The sequence below is a fragment of the Choloepus didactylus genome, chromosome 14 (genome assembly GCF_015220235.1).
Source record: "Choloepus didactylus isolate mChoDid1 chromosome 14, mChoDid1.pri, whole genome shotgun sequence".
Lineage (NCBI taxonomy): Eukaryota > Metazoa > Chordata > Mammalia > Pilosa > Megalonychidae > Choloepus > Choloepus didactylus.
The window spans coordinates 74765597-74786377 of record NC_051320.1 but is presented as its reverse complement, the minus strand read 5'-3'; the positions used below and the strand labels follow the sequence as shown (position 1 = coordinate 74786377).

The 20781-nt window shown below is 39.4% G+C and overlaps 1 protein-coding gene across 3 annotated transcripts in view; it reads left to right on the top strand.

The window, feature by feature from the left end:
- Positions 1 to 20781, top strand: part of SAMD12 (sterile alpha motif domain containing 12) — a 449252-nt gene that overhangs the window by 43748 nt on the left and 384723 nt on the right. For all 3 annotated transcript variants that reach the window (XM_037802733.1, XM_037802735.1, XM_037802734.1), the window contains one exon: positions 12824 to 13002. In XM_037802733.1, coding sequence (XP_037658661.1) covers positions 12824 to 13002 — 179 coding nt within the window. The remainder of the gene's footprint in view (positions 1 to 12823; positions 13003 to 20781) is intronic.

Below are 20781 nucleotides of genomic sequence, written 5' to 3'. Positions count from 1 at the left end.
TGTGTATATACCACACTTCACCCTTGCATTCATCAGTTGATGTACCCTTAGACCACCTCCACCTATTGCAAATTGTGAATACTGCTGCCATAAACACCAGCATCCAGTGTTCATTCATGTCATGCTTTCAGTTCTTCCAAGTATACACCTAATGACAGGGTTGCAGGATCATATGGCAGCCCTATACTTAGCTTCCTGTCCATGTCCTCTTGAGGAGACAAGTGAGCCAGACACTTCTGGATAATCTGTTTCTGTTTCAGGTCATGTCAGAATGGGGTGCTCAGAGGTCAGGCACAGGAGGGCTGAGGCTGGGGCTGTGAGATTTCTCTCCCCTTTATTGATATCAAGAACCGAAGCACTACTTCTGCCGAAGCAGCTGGGGCCTGTTGTGGAGAACCTGCCCTTTCCAGGAAAATTCTAAAGCAACCCAATACTGCCGGGCCGTAACTACCTTTTTTTTCTTTTTAATCTTTTTTTTTAAGAAACCAAAAATCATGTTCTAGCTAAAAGTCACAATAAAGTTATAGCTAAAGAAACTCTCAAACCTTTGAATTAAAAAAATATATATCTCTTTCAACTCATGGAGGGAGTGGAGGGTGTAAACAAAAGGGAACTTTGCACCCAAGAAAAAGATGGTGCCTTCAAAACGGCATCTCAAGACAAAGTGAGGAGGCGGGGCAAGATGGCAGACTGGTGAGCTGTATGTTTTAGTTACTCCTCCAGGAAAGTAGGTAGAAAGCCAGGAACTGCGTGGACTGGACACCACAGAGCAATCTGACTTTGGGCATACTTCATACAACACTCATGAAAACGTGGAACTGCTGAGATCAGCAAAAGCTGTAAGTTTTTGTGGCCAGGGGACCCGCACCCCTCCCTGCCAGGCTCAGTCCCGTGGGAGGAGGGGCTGTCAGCTCCGGGAAGGAAAAGGGAGAACTGCAGTGGCAGCCCTTATCAGAAACTCATTCTACTGATCCAAACTCCAACCATAGATAGACTGAGACCAGACACCAGAGAATCTGAGAGCAGCCAGCCCAGCAGAGAGGAGACAGGCATAGAAAAAAACAACACGAAAAACTCCAAAATAAAAGCGGAGGATTTTTGGAGTTCTGGTGAACATAGAAAGGGGAAGGGCAGAGCTCAGGCCCTGAGGCTCATATGCAAATCCCGAAGAAAAGCTGATCTCTCTGCCCTGTGGACCTTTCCTTAATGGCCCTAATTGCTTTGTCTCTTAGCATTTCAATAACCCATTAGATCTCTGAGGAGGGCCTTTTTTTTTAATCCTTTTTTCTTTTTCTAAAACAATTACTCTAAGAAGCCCAATACAGAAAGCTTCAAAGACTTGCAATTTGGGCAGGTCAAGACAAGAGCAGAACTAAGAGAGCTCTGAGACAAAAGGCAATAATCCAGTGGCTGAGAAAATTCACTAAACACCACAACTTCCCAAGAAAAGGGAGGTATCTGCTCACAGCCATCATCCTGGTGGACAGGAAACACTCCTGACCGTCACCAGCCCCATAGCCCAGAGCTGCCCCAGACAACCCAGTGTGACGGAAGCGCTTCAAATAACAGGCACACACCACAAAACTGGGTGTGGACATTAGCCTTCCCTGCAACCTCAGCTGATTGTCTCACAGTTGGGAAGGTGGAGCAGTGTGAATTAACAAAGCCCCATTCAGCCATCATTTCAGCAGACTGGGAGCCTCCCTACACAGCCCAGGAGCCCAGAACTGCCCTGGGGGGACGGCACTCACTTGTGACATAGCACAGTCATCCCTCAACAGAGGACCCGGGGTGCACAGCCTGGGAGAGGGGCCCACCTGCAAGTCTCAGGAGCGATACGCCAATACCAAGGACTTGTGGGTCAGTGGCAGAGACAAACTGTGGCAGGACTGAACTGAAGGATTAGACTATTGCAGCAGCTTTAAAACTCTAGGATCACCAGGGAGATTTGATTTTTAGAGCCACCCCGCCTCCCTGACTGCCCAGAAACACGACCCATATACAGGGCGGGCAACACCAACTACACACGCAAGCTTGGTACACCAATTGGACCCCACAAGACTCACTCCCCCACTCACCAAAAAGGCTAAGCAGGGGAGAACTGGCTCGTGGAGAACAGGTGGCTCGTGGACGACACCTGCTGGTTAGTTAGAGAGAGTGTACTCCACGAAGCTGTAGATCTGATAAATTAGAGATAAGGACTTCAATTGGTCTACAAATCCTAAAAGAACCCTATCAAGTTCAGCAAATGCCACGAGGCCAAAAACAACAGAAAATTATAAAGCATATGAAAAAACCAGACGATATGGATAACCCAAGCCCAAGCACCCAAATCAAAAGACCAGAAGAGACACAGCACCTAGAGCAGCTACTCAAAGAACTAAAGATGAACAATGAGACCATAGTACGGGATACAAAGGAGATCAAGAAGACCCTAGAAGAGCATAAAGAAGACATTGCAAGACTAAATAAAAAAATGGATGATCTTATGGAAATTAAAGAAACTGTTGACCAAATTAAAAAGATTCTGGACACTCATAGTAGAAGACTAGAGGAAGTTGAACAACGAATCAGTGACCTGGAAGATGACAGAATGGAAAATGAAAGCATAAAAGAAAGAATGGGGAAAAAAATTGAAAAAATCGAAATGGACCTCAGGGATATGATACGAAATGTCTGAATATAAGACTCATTGGTGTTCCAGAAGGGAAAGTAAAGGGTAAAGGTCTAGGAAGAGTATTCAAAGAAATTGTTGGGGAAAACTTCCCAAATCTTCTAAACAACATAAATACACAAATCATAAATGCTCAGCGAACTCCAAGTAGAATAAATCCAAATAAACCCACTCCGAGTCATATTCCGATCACACTGTCAAACACAGAAGAGAAGGAGCAAGTTCTGAAAGCAGCAAGAGAAAAGCAATTCACCACATACAAAGGAAACAGCATAAGACCAAGTAGTGACTACTCAGCAGCCACCATAGAGGCAAGAAGACAGTGGCATGATATATTTAAAATTCTGAGTGAGAAAAATTTCCAGCCAAGAATACTTTATCCAGCAAAGCTCTCCTTCAAATTTGAGGGAGAGCTTAAATTTTTCACAGACAAACAAATGCTGAGAGAATTTGCTAACAAGAGACCTGCCCTACTGGAGATACTAAAGGGAGCCCTACAGACAGAGAAACAAAGAAAGGACAGAGAGATTTGGAGAAAGGTTCAGTACTAAAGAGATTCGGTATGGGTACAATAAAGGATATTAATAGAGAGAGGGGAAAAATATGACAAACATAAACCAAAGGATAAGATGGCCGATTCAAGAAATGCCTTCACGGTTATAACGTTGAATGTAAATGGATTAAACTCCCCAATTAAAAGATATAGATTCGCAGAATGTATCAAAAAAAATGAACCATCAATATGTTGCATACAAGAGACTCATCTTAGACACAGGGACACAAAGAAACTGAAAGTGAAAGGATGGAAAAAAATATTTCATGCAAGCTACAGCCAAAAGAAAGCAGATGTAGCAATATTAATCTCAGATAAAATAGACTTTAAATGCAGGGATGTTTTGAGAGACAAAGAAGGCCACTACATACTAATAAAAGGGGCAATTCAACAAGAAGAAATAGCAATCGTAAATGTCTATGCACCCAATCAAGGTGCCACAAAATACATGAGAGAAACACTGTCAAAACTAAAGGAAGCAATTGATGTTTCCACAATAATTGTGGGAGACTTCAACACATCACTCTCTCCTATAGATAGATCAACCAGACAGAAGACCAATATGGAAATTGAAAACCTAAACAATCTGATAAATGAATTAGATTTAACAGACATATACAGGACATTACATCCCAAATCACCAGGTTACACATACTTTTCTAGTGCTCATGGAACTTTCTCCAGAATAGATCATATGCTGAGACATAAAACAAGCCTCAATAAATTTAAAAAGATTGAAATTATTCAAAGCACATTCTCTGACCACAATGGAATACAATTAGAAGTCAATAACTATCAGAGACTTAGAAAATCCACAAATACCTGGAGGTTAAACAACACACTCCTAAACAATCAGTGGGTTAACGAAGAAATAGCAAGAGAAATTGTTAAATATATAGAGATGAATGAAAATGAGAACACAACATACCACAACCTATGGGATGCAGCAAAAGCAATGCTAAGGGGGAAATTTATAGCACTAAATGCATATATTAAAAAGGAAGAAAGAGCCAAAATCAAAGAACTAATGGATCAACTGAAGAAGCTAGAAAATGAACAGCAAACCCATCCTAAACCAAGTAGAAGAAAAGAAATAACAAGGATTAAAGCAGAAATAAATGACATAGAGAACAAAAAAACAATAGAGAGGATAAATATCACCAAAAGTTGGTTCTTTGAGAAGATCAACAAGATTGACAAGCCCGTAGCTAGACTGACAAAATCAAAAAGAGAGAAGACCCATATAAACAAAATAATGAATGAAAAAGGTGACATAACTGCAGATCCTGAAGAAATTAAAAAAATTATAAGAGGATATTATGAACAACTGTATGGCAACAAACTGGATAATGTAGAGGAAATGGACAATTTCCTGGAAACATATGAACAACCTAGACTGACCAGAGAGGAAATAGAAGACCTCAACCAACCCATCACAAGCAAAGAGATCCAATCAGTCATCAAAAATCTTCCCACAAATAAATGCCCAGGGCCAGATGGCTTCACAGGGGAATTTTACCAAACTTTCCAGAAAGAACTGACACCAATCTTACTCAAACTCTTTCAAAACATTGAAGAAAATGGAACACTACCTAACTCATTTTATGAAGCTAACAACATTCTAATACCAAAACCAGGCAAAGATGCTACAAAAAAGGAAAACTACCGGCCAATCTCCCTAATGAATATAGATGCAAAAATCCTCAACAAAATACTTGCAAATTGAATCCAAAGACACATTAAAAAAATCATACACCAAGACCAAGTGGGGTTCATTCCAGGCATGCAAGGATGGTTCAGCATAAGAAAATCAATCAATGTATTACAACACATTAACAAGTCAAAAGGGAAAAATCAATTGATCATCTCTGTAGATGCTGAAAAAGCATTTGACAAAATCCAACATCCGTTTTTGATAAAAACACTTCAAAAGGTAGGAATTGAAGGAAACTTCCTCAACATGATAAAGAGCATATATGAAAAACCCACAGCCAGCATAGTACTCAATGGTGAGAGACTGAAAACCTTCCCTCTAAGATCAGGAACAAGACAAGGATGCCCGCTGTCACCACTGTTATTCAACATTGTGCTGGAAGTGCTAGCCAGGGCAATCCGGCGAGACAAAGAAATAAAAGGCATCCAAATTGGAAAAGAAGAAGTAAAACTGTCATTGTTTGCAGATGATATGATCTTATATCTGGAAAACCCTGAGAAATCGACGATACAGCTACTAGAGCTAATAAACAAATTTAGCAAAGTAGCGGGATACAAGGTTAATGCACATAAGTCAGTAATGTTTCTATATGCTAGAAATGAACAAACTGAAGAGACACTCAAGAAAAAGACACCATTTTCAATAACAGCTAAAAAAATCAAGTACCTAGGAATAAACTTAACCAAAGATGTAAAAGACCTATACAAAGAAAACTACATAACTCTACTAAAAGAAATAGAAGGGGACCTTAAAAGATGGAAAAGTATTCCATGTTCATGGATAGGAAGACTAAATGTCATTAAGATGTCAATTCTACCCAAACTCATCTACAGATTCAATGCAATCCCAATCAAAATTCCAACAACCTACTTTGCAGACTTGGAAAAGCTAGTTATCAAATTTATTTGGAAAGGGAAGATGCCTCGAATTGCTAAAGACACTCTGAAAAAGAAAAACGAAGTGGGAGGACTTACACTCCCTGACTTTGAAGCTTATTATAAAGCCACAGTTGTCAAAACAGCATGGTACTGGCACAAAGATAGACTTATAGATCAATGGAATTGAATTGAGAATTCAGAGATAGACCCTCAGATCTATGGCCGACTGATCTTTGATAAGGCCCCCAAAGTCACTGAACTGAGTCATAATGGTCTTTTCAACAAATGGGGCTGGGAGAGTTGGATATCCATATCCAAAAGAATGAAAGAGAACCCCTAACTCACCCCCTACACAAAAATTAACTCAAAATGGACCAAAGATCTCAATATAAAAGAAAGTACCATAAAACTCCTAGAAGGTAATGTAGGAAAACATCTACAAGACCTTGTATTAGGCGGCCACTTCCTAGACTTTACACCCAAAGCACAAGCAACAAAAGAAAAAATAGATAAATGGGAACTCCTCAAGCTTAGAAGTTCCTGCATCTCAAAAGAATTTCTCAGAAAGGTAAAGGGGCAGCCAACTCAATGGGAAAAAATTTTTGGAAACCATGTATCTGACAAAAGACTGATATCTTGCATATATAAAGAAATCCTACAACTCAATGACAATAGGACAGACAGCCCAATTATAAAATGGGCAAAAGATATGAAAAGACAGTTCTCTGAAGAGGAAATACAAATGGCCAAGAAACACATGAAAAAATGTTCAGCTTCACTAGCTATTAAATGCAAATTAAGACCACAATGAGATACCATCTAACACCGGTTAGAATGGCTGCCATTAAACAAACAGGAAACTACAAATGCTGGAGGGGATGTGGAGAAATTGGAACTCTTATTCATTGTTGGTGGGACTGTATAATGGTTTAGCCACTCTGGAAGTCAGTCTGGCAGTTCCTTAGAAAACTAGATATAGAGTTACCATTCGATCCAGCGATTGCACTTCTCGGTATATACCCGGAAAATCGGAAAGCAGTGACACGAACAGATATCTGCACGCCAATGTTCATAGCAGCATTATTCACAATTGCCAAGAGATGGAAACAACCCAAATGTCCTTCAACAGATGAGTGGATAAATAAAATGTGGTATATACACACGATGGAATACTACGCGGCAGTAAGAAGGAATGGTCTCGTGAAACATATGACAACATGGATGAACCTTGAAGACATAATGCTGAGTGAAATAAGCCAGGCACAAAAAGAGAAATATTGTATGCTACCACTAATGTGAACTTTGAAAAATGTAAAACAAGTGGTTTATAATGTAGAATGTAGGGGAACTAGCAATAGAGAGCAATTAAGGAAGGTGGAACAATAATCCAAGAAGAACAGATAAGCTATTTAACATTCTGGGGATGCCCAGGAATGACTATGGTCTGTTAATTTCTGATGGATATAGTAGGAACAAGTTCACAGAAATGTTGCTATTTTAGGTAACTTTCTTGGGGTAAAGTAGAACATGTTGGAAGTTAAGCAGTTATCTTAGGTTAGTTGTCTTTTTCTTACTCCCTTGTTATGGTCTCTTTGAAATGTTCTTTTATTGTATGTTTGTTTTCTTTTTAACTTTTTTTCATACAGTTGATTTAAAAAAGAAGGGAAAGTTAAAAAAAAATAAGAAAAACAAGGAAAAAAAATGTAGTGCCCCCTTGAGGAGCCTGTGGAGAATGCAGGGGTATTGGCCTACCCCACCTCGATGGTTGCTAACATGACCACAGACATAGGGGACTGGTGGTTTGATGGGTTGAGCCCTCTACCATAGGTTTTACCCTTGGGAAGACGGTTGCTGCAAAGGAGAGGGTAGGCCTCCCTATGGTTGTGCCTAAGAGCCTCCTCCCGAATGCCTCTTTGTTGCTCAGATGTGGCCCTCTCTCTCTGGCTAAGCCAACTTCAAAGGTGAAATCACTGCCCTCCCCCCTATGTGGGATCAGACACCCAGGGGAGTGAATCTCCCTGGCAACGTGGAATATGACTCCCAGGGAGGAATGTAGACCTTGCATCGTGGGACGGAGAACATCTTCTTGACCAAAAGGGGGATGTGAAAGGAAATGAAATAAGCTTCAGTAGCAGAGAGATTCCAAAAGGAGCCGAGAGGTCACTCTGGTGGGCACTCTTACGCACACTTTAGACACCCCTTTTTAGGTTCCAAAGAATTGGGGTAGCTGGTGGTGGATACCTGAAACTATCAAACTACAACCCAGAACCCATGAATCTCGAAGACAGTTGTATAAAAATGTAGCTTATGAGGGGTGACAATGGGATTGGGAAAGCCATAAGGACCACACTCCACTTTGTCTAGTTTATGGATGGATGAGTAGAAAAATAGGGGAAGGAAAGAAACAGACAAAGGTACCCAGTGTTTTTTTTTACTTCAATTGCTCTTTTTCACTCTAATTATTATTCTTGTTATTGTTGTGTGTGTGCTAATGAAGGTGTCAGGGATTGATATAGGTGATGAATGTACAACTATGTAATGGTACTGTGAACAATGGAAAGTACGATTTATTTTGTATGACTGCGTGGTATGTGAATATATCTCAATAAAATGAAGATAAAAAAAGTATTGATTGATAGTTTTGATAGTTAAAAAAAAAAAAAAAAGACAAAATGAAAACCTGTGTATTTGCAGTGAAAAATTTCCCTGTTCAGTTTTTAAAGAGCAATATCTATGAAACCCATTTTGCTTTTTAACTCTTCACTTTGAAGAATTCAGTGTTTGCTATATTAAAACGAAATAAAAGTGAAAGTGGCCACACTTCAGGTAAATACCACAGGCAGCCTGCAGTGTCAGTTCAATAACTAGAAATTCGTCAGGCACAAGAATGGTCAGAAAGAGCAGAGAAACATGAAGGAACTCTCAAAGCCAACCCATGCACTGCTGAGCCCAGTAAATTGAGTAAATAGCTTTTGTGAAAACAAGAAAGGGTAGTGATGAGGCAGCCAAGAGAAAGCAAACCAGGGCTACCTTTTACCTGCTGAGCAAAGAGATGGAGGTCACAGCTGATAAGAAGCCATTTGGAAGTCTCTTGATTTGTAAATATTAGGGACAAGAAATTTCAGGTAAAACAAAGCAAAGCCTGTCAGAAATGGTTTTTCTTCTTTTTTTCTTCTTTTTTTCAAAAAGAAACCCAAGCACAAAAACCTAAATCAACTACTGGGTTTGCAGTTGCGGAGGGAAAGGCTATGGAGGATTAAAATATTTGTATGAAGATGGCTACATGTGTAGAAAGTCAAAAACCGCTTTCTGCCTCATGTTTATAGATATTGTGCATTTTGAACCCATGGTATTTACTAGCAGAGAAAAGTTTCATTCTGATTTAAGGCATGCTCCTGTAAAGAGAGGTTCATTCAACAGCCAAGCATATGTTTCTTAAATGCATATAACATGCCAGGTTCTGGGCTAGAGAGTGGAGATTATGGAGATGAATAAGGAATTTAACCTGCCCGTGAGAGGCTTATGGGTGTGCTAAGTGAGGCAGACACATCAATTAGATAGACTTTGGCAATGCAGTGAGAGAGATGGAGCCCCAGGAGACTGTGTGTGTGGAGTAGGGGAGCTTCACTTAGAGACCCTTGCTCTGGGTTTCCAAAGAAGAAGTCTGAGCTGACACCTGGGGCGACTGGGAATTAACTTTCCAAAGAAGCTGGTAGGGTCGGGGTAGAGTAGAACCTCTTTCTAGGAGGGATCAGCATGAGCAAAGGTGAAGGACATGAGAGAGTATGGATTGGAGGGAGGAGTGGGAAGGACAGGAGGGACTGGATGCTACAAGCAGTCAGTGATATTCCAAGGTCAAAAATGTCAAGGCAGGAAGAGGAGGGGATATTGTTGGAGAGAAAGATCAAAGTTGTAACTTTTTTATTTTTCTCATTACTGTCTGAAACCTTTCCATGCCAATCCCCCATCGCCCCACACAAGCACACTTTTAAAAATAATCACGATTTTAGTATATTTAATTGAATATTCACTATCAGTAGGCTAGTCCTTGGGAGATGGGGCAGCTGATTCGTATTAACAGTAATTACCCTCAGGTGCTCACAGGCTTGGACTAAGTTTTCTCTTCACTGCTGCCGGAAGTGGGCATCCCAGTCTTTTCCCTCATCATCCATTCCGCCCCTGTCCTGTTGAATAGCAGCAAAGTGGCTTGGGAGCTGATCTTGGCTGAAGGTCAGTTGGTCTCAGGATAATCCTGTATCCATTGCCAGTGTTTAGGTTCAGTAATGAATGAACCTCACTTCTGGCCAACGAGAGAAGAGGAAAGTTTGGAGGAGGATTGAGGGAAGGAGAAACTTGTTCAGCCATGCTTTCCCCAGTGGTGAATGAGAACGAGAAGCTTGCAGCTCCAGTAGCTATGAGGGGACTCAGGTTTAGGATTAAGCTGGTGCTGAGGATAGTGGAATGGGGAGATGCAATGAGCCAAGGACCTTGCCGAGAATGTTGAGCTGCCAAATCTATTTGACTTGAAGTCTGTATCATTATGGCACTTCCTGTTATGAAACATACTGACTTTACCTACTGTTTAATCCAGTTTAGGTTTGCTTGCCTGTAATTTGAAATCCTGTGTATCCTAAGTAATACAGGACCTAAGTGACCTTGATCAGACACCTGTGTGACCTTTTGTGACCATAATCCTTTTGAACCACATTTCCTTTATCTGTGGGAGAAATGTAATTATATCCCACAGAGTTTCTCAGGAAAATTATTTGAGATCCAGCACAAAGACTGAGGGAGGAGTCATGAGCTGATCATGTCCAGTGCCTACTGTGCACATGAAATAGGCTGGTCCTTGGCTTTAGGAAGTTTAGAGACCAGGAGAAAAGAAGTTCACAGATAATTTCCATATAAAATTATAGAAATAAGATCACATGCATCTGGATCTTTGCATGATCGTGTTTTAGATCATTCATAGAATGTTTGTTGAGTCCTTACTATTGCAGGCACCTGCTCTAACTCAGGGTGGGAGAAGCAGTGGGGATGAGGAAGGGGATTAAGGAAAGGCATATCTGAGGAAGTGACTCTTAAGTCAAAACCTGAAGGATGAGTAGGAGTTAGGTAAAGAAGGGCAAAGAAATATCCTGCATAAAGTCCAGGAGGTGGGAGGCAACTTGGTGAATTCAAGGCAGAGAAAAGGAAGCGTGTGGTCAGAGTGTGGTGACTGAGGGATGAAGTGGGAGATGAAGTTGGAACGTTAGTACAGTAAAGGGACAGATAATGATTTATCCATGTGCAAAAGGAAGCCATTAGAAAATTTAAGGGAAGAGAATCATGATCTGAACATAGTTTTTATTTTTTTTTATTTTTAATTTTTTTATGGGATTTAGGTGTTCATGGTAACACTGGGGCTACTCAGCAGTCTAGATGTGGGAGTGATGTAAGTAGCTTGGGCCAGGGTGGTGGTGGTGCAGACCGAGCAAAGTGGATGGATTTGAGCAGTATTTTGGAGGTACAGTTTACTGGACTTGGTGATGAATGGAAGGGATGGGTTGAATCACGGAGAGAGTGATGTGAAGGACGACTCTTTGGTTTCTGTGTAAGTAATTGGGGAAGACTGGAGAAGGCATAATATTTTTTTGTGTGGGAATACCAGGGGTTCGGTTTTGAATGTGTTAAGCTTAAGACGTCTGTAAGGCATCGAAATTGAGATGTTGGTAACAATTTTGCTTATGTCTACAGCTTATAGGAGAGGTCTAAGGTGGAGTTAAAATTTGAGGGTTGCTGACATCCAGATTGTATAAAACGCCATGGGAATGGATGGTACCAGTTAAAGAGTTAATGGCGAGTGGGAAGGGAACACCTCACATCTTCTGGGAATCCTTCCCTCATCCTTCAGGTATAAAATATTCTTTCAGAAGCCTGGCAAAGGAGAAGAAGAGAGGCCCATAACCTGGATGGGGTGCCGAGTAAAGGGAAGGATTTTAAATTGTGAAGCTGGCTGAAAGGGAAGGGTGCTGAGAAAGGGAAAAACTGCGGATGTTGGGTAGGTGACTATTGATGAAGTATAATCCTGAGGGAGATGGAAGGGAATTGAAGATTTTTGGCCTTAAATCCCTGAGACCAAAGATAAGGGGGTGTTTAATTAATTTTGAAGAGTTGGGGGCATGGGGAGTTGAGGTAATTTACTACCAGAGACCTCAAAACATACACACACACACACACACACGGTGCTTCATGAATCATCTAGGTGTGGTGTATGGTTTCCTTTAATGCTTTCTTTTACAATACCCAGCACATAGGAGTGATTCAGTAAGTATTTGTTGAATGAATAAATCTCCTCAGAAAAGGACTTTAGATTGACTCTGTGGGAGTATCCATGTTAGAGGATATGGAGGGAGTAAGTTATAAAAAAATAGGAAGCCACTGGGTAAGCCCATGATAACTCTGTTTTGAAATCACTATTTTCTCTGCCTCTTCTGTTTGATTGTGAGTTCTTTGAAGGCAACATCTGTCATATATAAATTCATATTTCCAGGACCTAACCCAAGGATAGCACATAGTAAATGCTCAATAAATATATGCCAAATGCATGCAAGAGGGTGTCCTCAAGTGGATGTTTGAAGGATCAAGAAGATTCAGAAGGGGGAGTGAATATGTTCTTTTCCAGATGGAGGCAGAGATGTAAGCTAAACTGTAGGTATTGAAATAATTGCCCATGTGGAAGCAGTAATGAAATTGCCTGATTTGGTTTTCTCATCTGTAAAATGGAGATTAGTAACTTCCTCAAACAACTGGCAACTGATGGTTTCTGGATTTTCATTTAAGTCTATGTAACATCAGGGTTTCCCACTGTGCCTTGCTCCCACCTCACCATGTTATTTCCCGTGACCACCTCTCATCTCGCAGCTGCCTTGTTTCTTCCCACTTAGGCGTGATGAAATGTTTTCTGTCTTGGACATTTTCCGTATACGATTTGTTTCTGAGTTGCATTTGTTCCTGTTTCCAAGCTCTTCACTGCGGTTTGAATCCACGGGGTATTGATCACCCTGCCCGCGCCGAAGGTATTAAACTGCAAATTGAAGGTGAAGGTGTTGAATCTCAATCCATTAAAAACAAAACTATCCAGAAGGTGCCTGACCAGAAAGGAACCCCCAAACGACTGCATGCAGAAGCAGAGACAGCTAAGGTGAGTATAATCCAATTAATTAAGGAGATACTGAAGCTGCTCCTTTGCTATTTCGTGGTCCAGCCATAGGGAAGAACTGATAGGACTTTCACAAATTACCATTGTATCTTAGGTTAAATGAGTGCTGTGTCTCAATTGTAAGTAATAATGAATTAAAATATTGACTGCATCCCCTCTGGAGTGAAGTTGAAACACATCTGTGGCCAGCCTTTTTTTTGGAGAAGAATGCCTTTGCCATAAAGCTAAAATATTTGTCTGTTCGGCTTCTGGTTAACACTTTATGGTGTTGGGTAAGTCAGATAACTTTCTGAGCCTCAGATTCATCATCTATAGAATGGATATCATAAAAACTACCCCTCCCATCAAATGATACTGTACATGCAGAGGCATTTTGTAAAATGGCCAGTGCTGCACAATTATGAGGGGATTTTGCTGACAAACACTGTTAGTTAATAATAGTAACTTGACATTTTTACTCTTGAATATACTGGCTTACTGTGTACCCATAACAATCCTGTGAGATGGACAATGGCAAACAGGACTCTAACTAATGAAAGATGCAGGATACTGTGTGCTTGTCAATCTTTAGCCTACATGTAGGTATCATAAATTGACAAAATCCTCATCAGAAAAGACACACAAGAACGTGGATGAGGGTGATTCTTCACTAAAGGCAATCTCTTACAAAGACTTTCCACAATGGTACTGGCATGTATAGATTTTTATGAAACCAATTAACATGTTCAAGTTGGGGGGGAACTGTGCTGAAGATGTTCATATTGGTGTGCTCATTTTAGTCTCATATGGCATGTGGGTTTTCCCTTTGTGCTTTCTCTTTAAGGAAGTTTCTTTCAAGCATTTGTTGAGTGAATGAATGAATGTGTGCATGCCTCAGGAAGCAAATGTTGCAGTCACTGCCCCCCCAAAAACTATTAAATAGACAGGTCACTGTGCTGTCATACAATACATTCCCCTCCCCAATAATGTTTTCCAAAATCAAATGGGAAGAATTATTTTGCTTTATCTATGGTTTCAAATAATTAGCTTCCCTTCTTCAATGTGGGTAATTAAAAACTGATGGCCTTAATTGTGTGTGTCTATATGTCAGTGGGAGTGTATGTTGCAGGGAGTGGGGAATGATTAGCCAGGAAGATATTGCAGATATTTTGCACTCGACATTTTATCTGAAGGAAATTGCTACTCCTAGGAAATTAGTTGATGGTCATTGACGTTTGGTTTGTGAGCAATGTTGAAATTTGGTGAGCCCTATTATTACATCTAAATCTGATCAATCTATGGTGCTACACAGGCAACTTGAAAGAGTGAGGGAGAAAACCCTCTTAATCTTATGAGCCTTCTTCAACATGGAAGATAAATAGAGTTTTCCTGAAAGCGTCTGTACAAAAGGATGCTTAAAATATTAAAGATCAGAGTGGAGGAAAAAACACAAATTAATAATTGATATATGTCTAATTTTCAATTCAACTTTAATTAAATATTTCCATATTATATCTCTTTTATTTGCAAAACAGATTGGAAATATAACAAATTTTGATCCAAATCTAATATGATTTGATTACTTCAAAATTATTTTGAATATGTAATATTGTAGTAAATTCTGAATTTTAATGTCAGTAGCATTTGTCTCTAGGTCCCTTTATATTTGCTTTGCTGAAAGCATACTTTACTGAGAATTTAGTAGTGTACAATAAACCTTCCTCAAGAAAAAACCATATGTTAGAAGCCAGATCCACTAGAGTTCATCCGAATCATCTACAATGAAACCTTGAAGCCAAGGGGATTGAAAGGGAGTTCTGGGGCTTTTCACACTTATGTCAAATATTTTGGGATGAACACAGGACTAGATGCCAGTGGTGGAATCTGGTGGGGATAGAATTAAAATTAAATACCACAGTGCAGTCACTGTGGACCCCAGTAGCATCTCATACCCTGAAGTTTCTGGACCACAGACAATATAAACTTGTTCTGTGCATGTGCAAATACATTTTTTTTTTTTTTTTTACTTTTTATTTTGAAATAAATTCAAACTTACAGGACAGTTGCAAAAATAATACAAACCCCATACACAGAACTCCAGCCTACCCCAACCCCCCTCCACCAATACCCAGATCTACCGACTTTAATATTTTGTCACTTTACCATTTCTTTCTTTCCCTCTCTCCCTCTCTTCCTCCCTATCATCCATCATCTATTGCTCTGTCTTCTGAACATATGAGAGCAAGTTGCACACATCCTTGAACAAATAATATAATTCACATATACATTTCCTATGAATAAGAATATTCATTTATGTAATCACATTAAGTGTAGTTAAGAAGTTCAAGTAATTTAACATTGATAAAAAGCTTATATTCTATATTTCATTTTTTTCTTATGTCCCAATTGTGTCCTTTTGAGCCTTTTCTCCTCTATTCTTAGATCTCCCCCAGGATCATCTATGGCATTTAATTGTCATTATCTATTTAGACTGTCTTTTTTTTTCAATTGTGGAAATATATATACAGCATAAATCTTCCCATTCCATCCCCTCCCAAGCATTCCACTTAGTGGAATTAATCACATTTAGAATGTTGCAATGCCATCAACTTCTCACCATCCATTACTAGAAATTTCCCTTCACCCCAAACTGAAACCCTACACTCATTTCTTATTAACTCCCCATTGCCCCTTCCCCCACTTCTATACTCTACTTTTCATCTCTATGATCATATTCTCTGATACTTTCTTTGTGTTTACCGTGGGGCTTCAATTTAACATCCTAAATCTATAACAATCTTGTTTTCTTTGATACCAACTTAACTTCAATAGGACACATAAACTATGTTCGTATACTCCTCCATTTCCCCACCATTATGTAGTTCTTGTCAAAAATTACGTATTTTACATTGAGTCCAAAACCACTGATTTATCATTCCACTTTATATATTTTAGATCCTGTAGGAAGTAAATAGTGGAGTTACAAATCAAAAATACAGTAGTATTGGTATTTGTATTTACCATGTGATCTTTACTGGAAATCTTTATTTCTTCATGTGGTTTCCGTCAATTGTTTAGTGTCCCTTCCTTTCAGCCTGCACAATTCCCTTTAGCATTTTTTATAGGACTGATCTACTGGTGATTAAGTCCCTCAGCTTTTGATTATCCGGGAATGTTTTCATCTCCCCTCATTTTTAACCTCCAGGTGTTTGTGAATTTTCTAAGTCTCTGATAGTTATTGACCTCTAATTGTATTCCATTGTGGTCAGAGAATGTGCTTTGAATAATTTTAAGTTTTTTTAAATTTATTGAGACTTGTTTTACATCTCAGCATATGGTCTATACTGGAGAAAGTTCCGTGATCACTAGAGAAGAATGTGTATCCTGGTGATTTGGGATGTAATGTTCTATATATGTCTATTAAATCAAATTCATTTATCAGATTGTTTAGGTTTTCAGTTTCCTTATTGGTCTTCTGTCTGGTTGATCTATCTATAGGAGAGAGTGATGTGTTGAAGTCTCCCACAATTATTGTGGAACCATCCATTGCTTCCATCCATTGTCAGTGTTTGTTTCACGTATTTTGTGGCACCATGACTGGGTGCATAAACATTTATGATTGTTATTTCTTCTTGTTGAATTGCTCCTTTTATTAGTATGTAGTGGCCTTCTTTGACTCTTATAACATCCTTGCATTTAAAGTCTATTTTATCTGAGATTAATATTGCTATTCCTGCTCTCTTTTGGCTGTAGCTTGCGTGAAATATTTTTTCCATCCTTTCACTTTCAATTTCTTTGCGTCCTTGTGTCTACGATGAGTCTCTTGCATGCAACATATTGATGATTCATATTTTTTGATCTATTCTGCCAATCGATATCTTTTAATTGGGGATTTTTATCCACTTACATTCAACTTTATTACTGTGAAGGTATTTCTTGAATCGGCCATCCTATCCTTTGGTTTATGTTAGTCAGATATATTTTTTCCCTCTCTCTCTTATTGACCTTTAATGAACCAATATTGAATCTCTTTAGTACTGAAGCTTTCTCTATATCTCTCTCTCCTTTCTTTGTTTCTCTGTCAGTAGGGCTCCCTTTAGTATCTGAAGTAGGGCAGGTCTTTTATTAGCAAAATGTCTCAGCATTTGTTTGTCTGTGAAAAATTTAAGCTCTCCCTCAAATTTGAAGGAGAGCTTTGCTGGATAAGGTATTCTTGGTTGGAAATTATTCTCCCTCAGAATTTTAGCTCTGTCATGCCACTGCCGTCTTGCCTCCATGCTGGCCTACATTTAATTTTTCTGTTCTATAGCACCAGAGGGTCATGGGAGTTGTGAGGCGTCTTATTTTTTTGTGTGGATAAATAATTGAATTTCTGGTAACTTAAGCTTCTTTAAAATTACCTAGATGTTATTTAAAGGAAATCTCTGGCCAGAAATTTATGTGACTAAAGCCATTTGATAAGTATAAATTGGTAGAGTTTTTCTAGGGGACAGTGATACTAGTTATCAAAATTTTAAACCTGTGTCATTTCTGAGCCAATACTTCCATCACTAGGATTGCTAGGAATTTGTCCGAAGGAAATAATCATCCAGGTGTGCAAAGATGGCTCCAGGAGGAAAGTCACTGTAGCACAATTTATAAGTTTAAAATATGAGAAATTACCTAAATATTCACTCATATGACACTCACTAAAGCAACAGTGTATGTCCGTGCAATGAAATAAAATTCCTCCTTTAGAAACATAAGGGAAACCAATGTGTAGTTATGTGGAAAAACGTGTGATAATATTTTAGAGCGGGGAGAGGAGGAGGACAGATTATTGCACAGTGTATATATTTATGTTCCCATTTATGTAAAATTGTCTTTCTCTGTGTGAATGCATCACCAAATCAGGAAGGATTTCCTCCACAATTTGAGCAGCAGTTATATCTAGAGATGGGGTTATGGGGAAAACTTTCACTTCCTCCACTTCTGTTTTGTTTGTTTTTAATAAGATACACATCCTTTTAAGCATATGTATTTTAAAACCCTTTTCAGATTGTCCTATTAACTTCAGTGGCTCAGTTACGACTTTTCCTGTTTATTGGGTCAGTATTCTGCCCTTTAGGTGCTGAATTTTCTCACATCTTCTAATTCTTTCTGGTAAGTATATTTGCCAAGTTGTGCACCTGGGGTGGAGGAGGCCATTTGTTGAGGTGCTTTTGCATCAGTTTCTACCTGAACTTTGAGGATGCAACAGCTCTGACCAGGTTTGCATTAATGCTTCAACTTGTTCTGTCTCCTCAGTTTCTGATTATGCAAATCAAGCCCTCCCCCAGCACCCCCCATTCCCATTGTAAGAACCTGGTTCCAGCTCCCTGCCATGCTCACGGACTCAGCCTCTGTGAGTCCTGGCCTTGTCGGTCTCTGGGAGCCATCCGTGGACATGTCAGCTGCTCCAGATCCCCAGAAGGCTGGTGAACACCATTCTTCCTTGTTACTGAGGTTTTCTCTTCCTTCTGACACCTAGAGAATTTCTCCTCTTTGATTTCGAGCTTGGCTTTTTATAAATTTAAAATATGTAAAAATGTATTTTCTAGTATCTGTAAGTTTCAAGAACCCAAGGTTGGGGGTGGGGCAGTGATTATAGCATGTGTTAAATCTACTAACTTGACCATGAAATTTTTATTGCTTTATAATTTAAAAATACATGTATATTTCTGTTCTTGGAAAAAGTCTTTCTTGCTTCTGTAGCCTAGAAAGTGATTATGGGACCCTTGTCCCCAATTCCTCAAAACACTCAGAACCCTAATTCTAGAAGGGGGTTATCTGTGCCACAGATTGCCTTCACAGCTATCACAGGCCAAGGAGAAACTGATAGAAAACGAAGCTCACTTTTGAGCCTTATTGAGCAGCAGTCAGTCTAATTGAAATATGGATCTGCAAAAGATATTTACCAAATTAAGTTCTAAATTTGTTTGAGTACAAGGGATCCAGAGAGAGTGTACGTGTGACCCCACAGCTGTGGTTATAAGTTCAAGACACAAAACTATACTTACTTAGCTTTACAGATAGATGGATACAAGGCTAGAGATATAGTAGGTACAGCATTTTCATCTCATTGCAAGGCCCAGAAGTTATCCAGGTACACAGCTTCTTTTGCCCGCTTAACCCACATAGGGCATGCACAGCGGCTACAGAAGACATTCAAGATGAAACAGAGAAGGCACCGTCTCTGTTTCCCACCAATTTTTTATACTGTTCTAGTCATGTATATCCAAGGTCAACTGATGGCCCACCCCTGGGCCAGGTATAATTCCACACAGAATTTCCAAGGAAACAGACCTGTGAGAAATTACAGTCCTTCCCAGACAGGCCCAGACTTTACTCAGAGCAGTAGGGACAGGACTGCCAAGGAGTGTACTCCTTCAGAGGAGAAACTTGACCTGCACTGTGAAATATGGGTAAGAGTCAAATACATAGCATCAAGAATGGAAGGCACCCATAGCAATGAAGTCTAAAGCCTCTCGAGACAGGGTGTGGTAGCAGAGCTGCTCAGGTGTGTTCTGCATGAACCTCATTACAGTCAGGGTTTGTATTGTAGAATCCTAGGTTGGAACAGTAGATAGGGGCCGAGGTGTATGGGATTTAAATGCAGGGGTGAGGAGTGTGGATTTATTCTGTACCTGGACTGTCCAATATGGTAGCCATCAGCCAAATGTGACTTAAAAAAATTTTTTTATAATTTATTTATTATTTTTTAATTTTGAATTAATTTCAAACTTACAGGACAGTTGCAAAAACAATACAAACCCCATAGAGTACTCTAACATACCCATGCAGATATCCAGATCCATCAATTTTAACATTTTGCCATCTTTGCCATATCATTCCATCTATCATCTATGTATGTATGTAACTATCTATCGATCATCTATTTTGTGATTTTTGAGGGCAGTTTGCACACATGATAATCCTTGAAAGCATGACACCTCATTGTGCATTTTCTACAAACAAGAATATTCAATAATGTAATCACCTTAAGTGCAGTTATCAAGTTCAAGAAATTTAACATTGGTATAAGGCTTATATTCCATATTCCAATTTTTCTTATATCCCAATAATGTCATTTTGAGTCATTTCTCCTCCATTCTTAGATACTATCCAGTATGATGTGTTGCATTTAATTGTCATTGTTTCTTTAGTTTATGTCTTTCTTTATTTTAATTGTGGAAACAGATATATAACATAAATCTTCCTATCCCAACTCTTCCCAAGCATTCAATTCAATGGGATTAATCACATTCACAATGTAGTGATAACCCTTATCACCATCCATTACTAGAACTTTTCCTTCAGTCCAAACAGAAACCTTACATTCATTTTGCATTAGTTCTCTGTATTAGCCAACGTTCTCTAGGGCAACAGAACTGACAGTTTAAAAAAAAAAATGTCTCACATGACTATGGGGATGCACAAATCAAAATTCCATAAGGCAGGCTGCAAGCTGGGAACTCTGATGAAGGTTTTCCCCAGGAGAAATTTACTGGCCGAGGTAGAGATGGAAATTCTCTCTTCTGACTGCTGAAACCGTCACTGCTCATTTTAAAGCCTTCAGCTGATCGAATGAAATGACTCATGGTTGAAAGCAATCTTCTCAGTTGATTGTAGATGTAATCAGCCATAGATGCAGTCAACTTACTGATGATTTAAGTCCATGAAATGTCCTCACAGTAACAATTCAGGCAGGGGTTGCTTAACCAAACAACTGGACACCATAACCTGGCCAAGTTATACATGAAC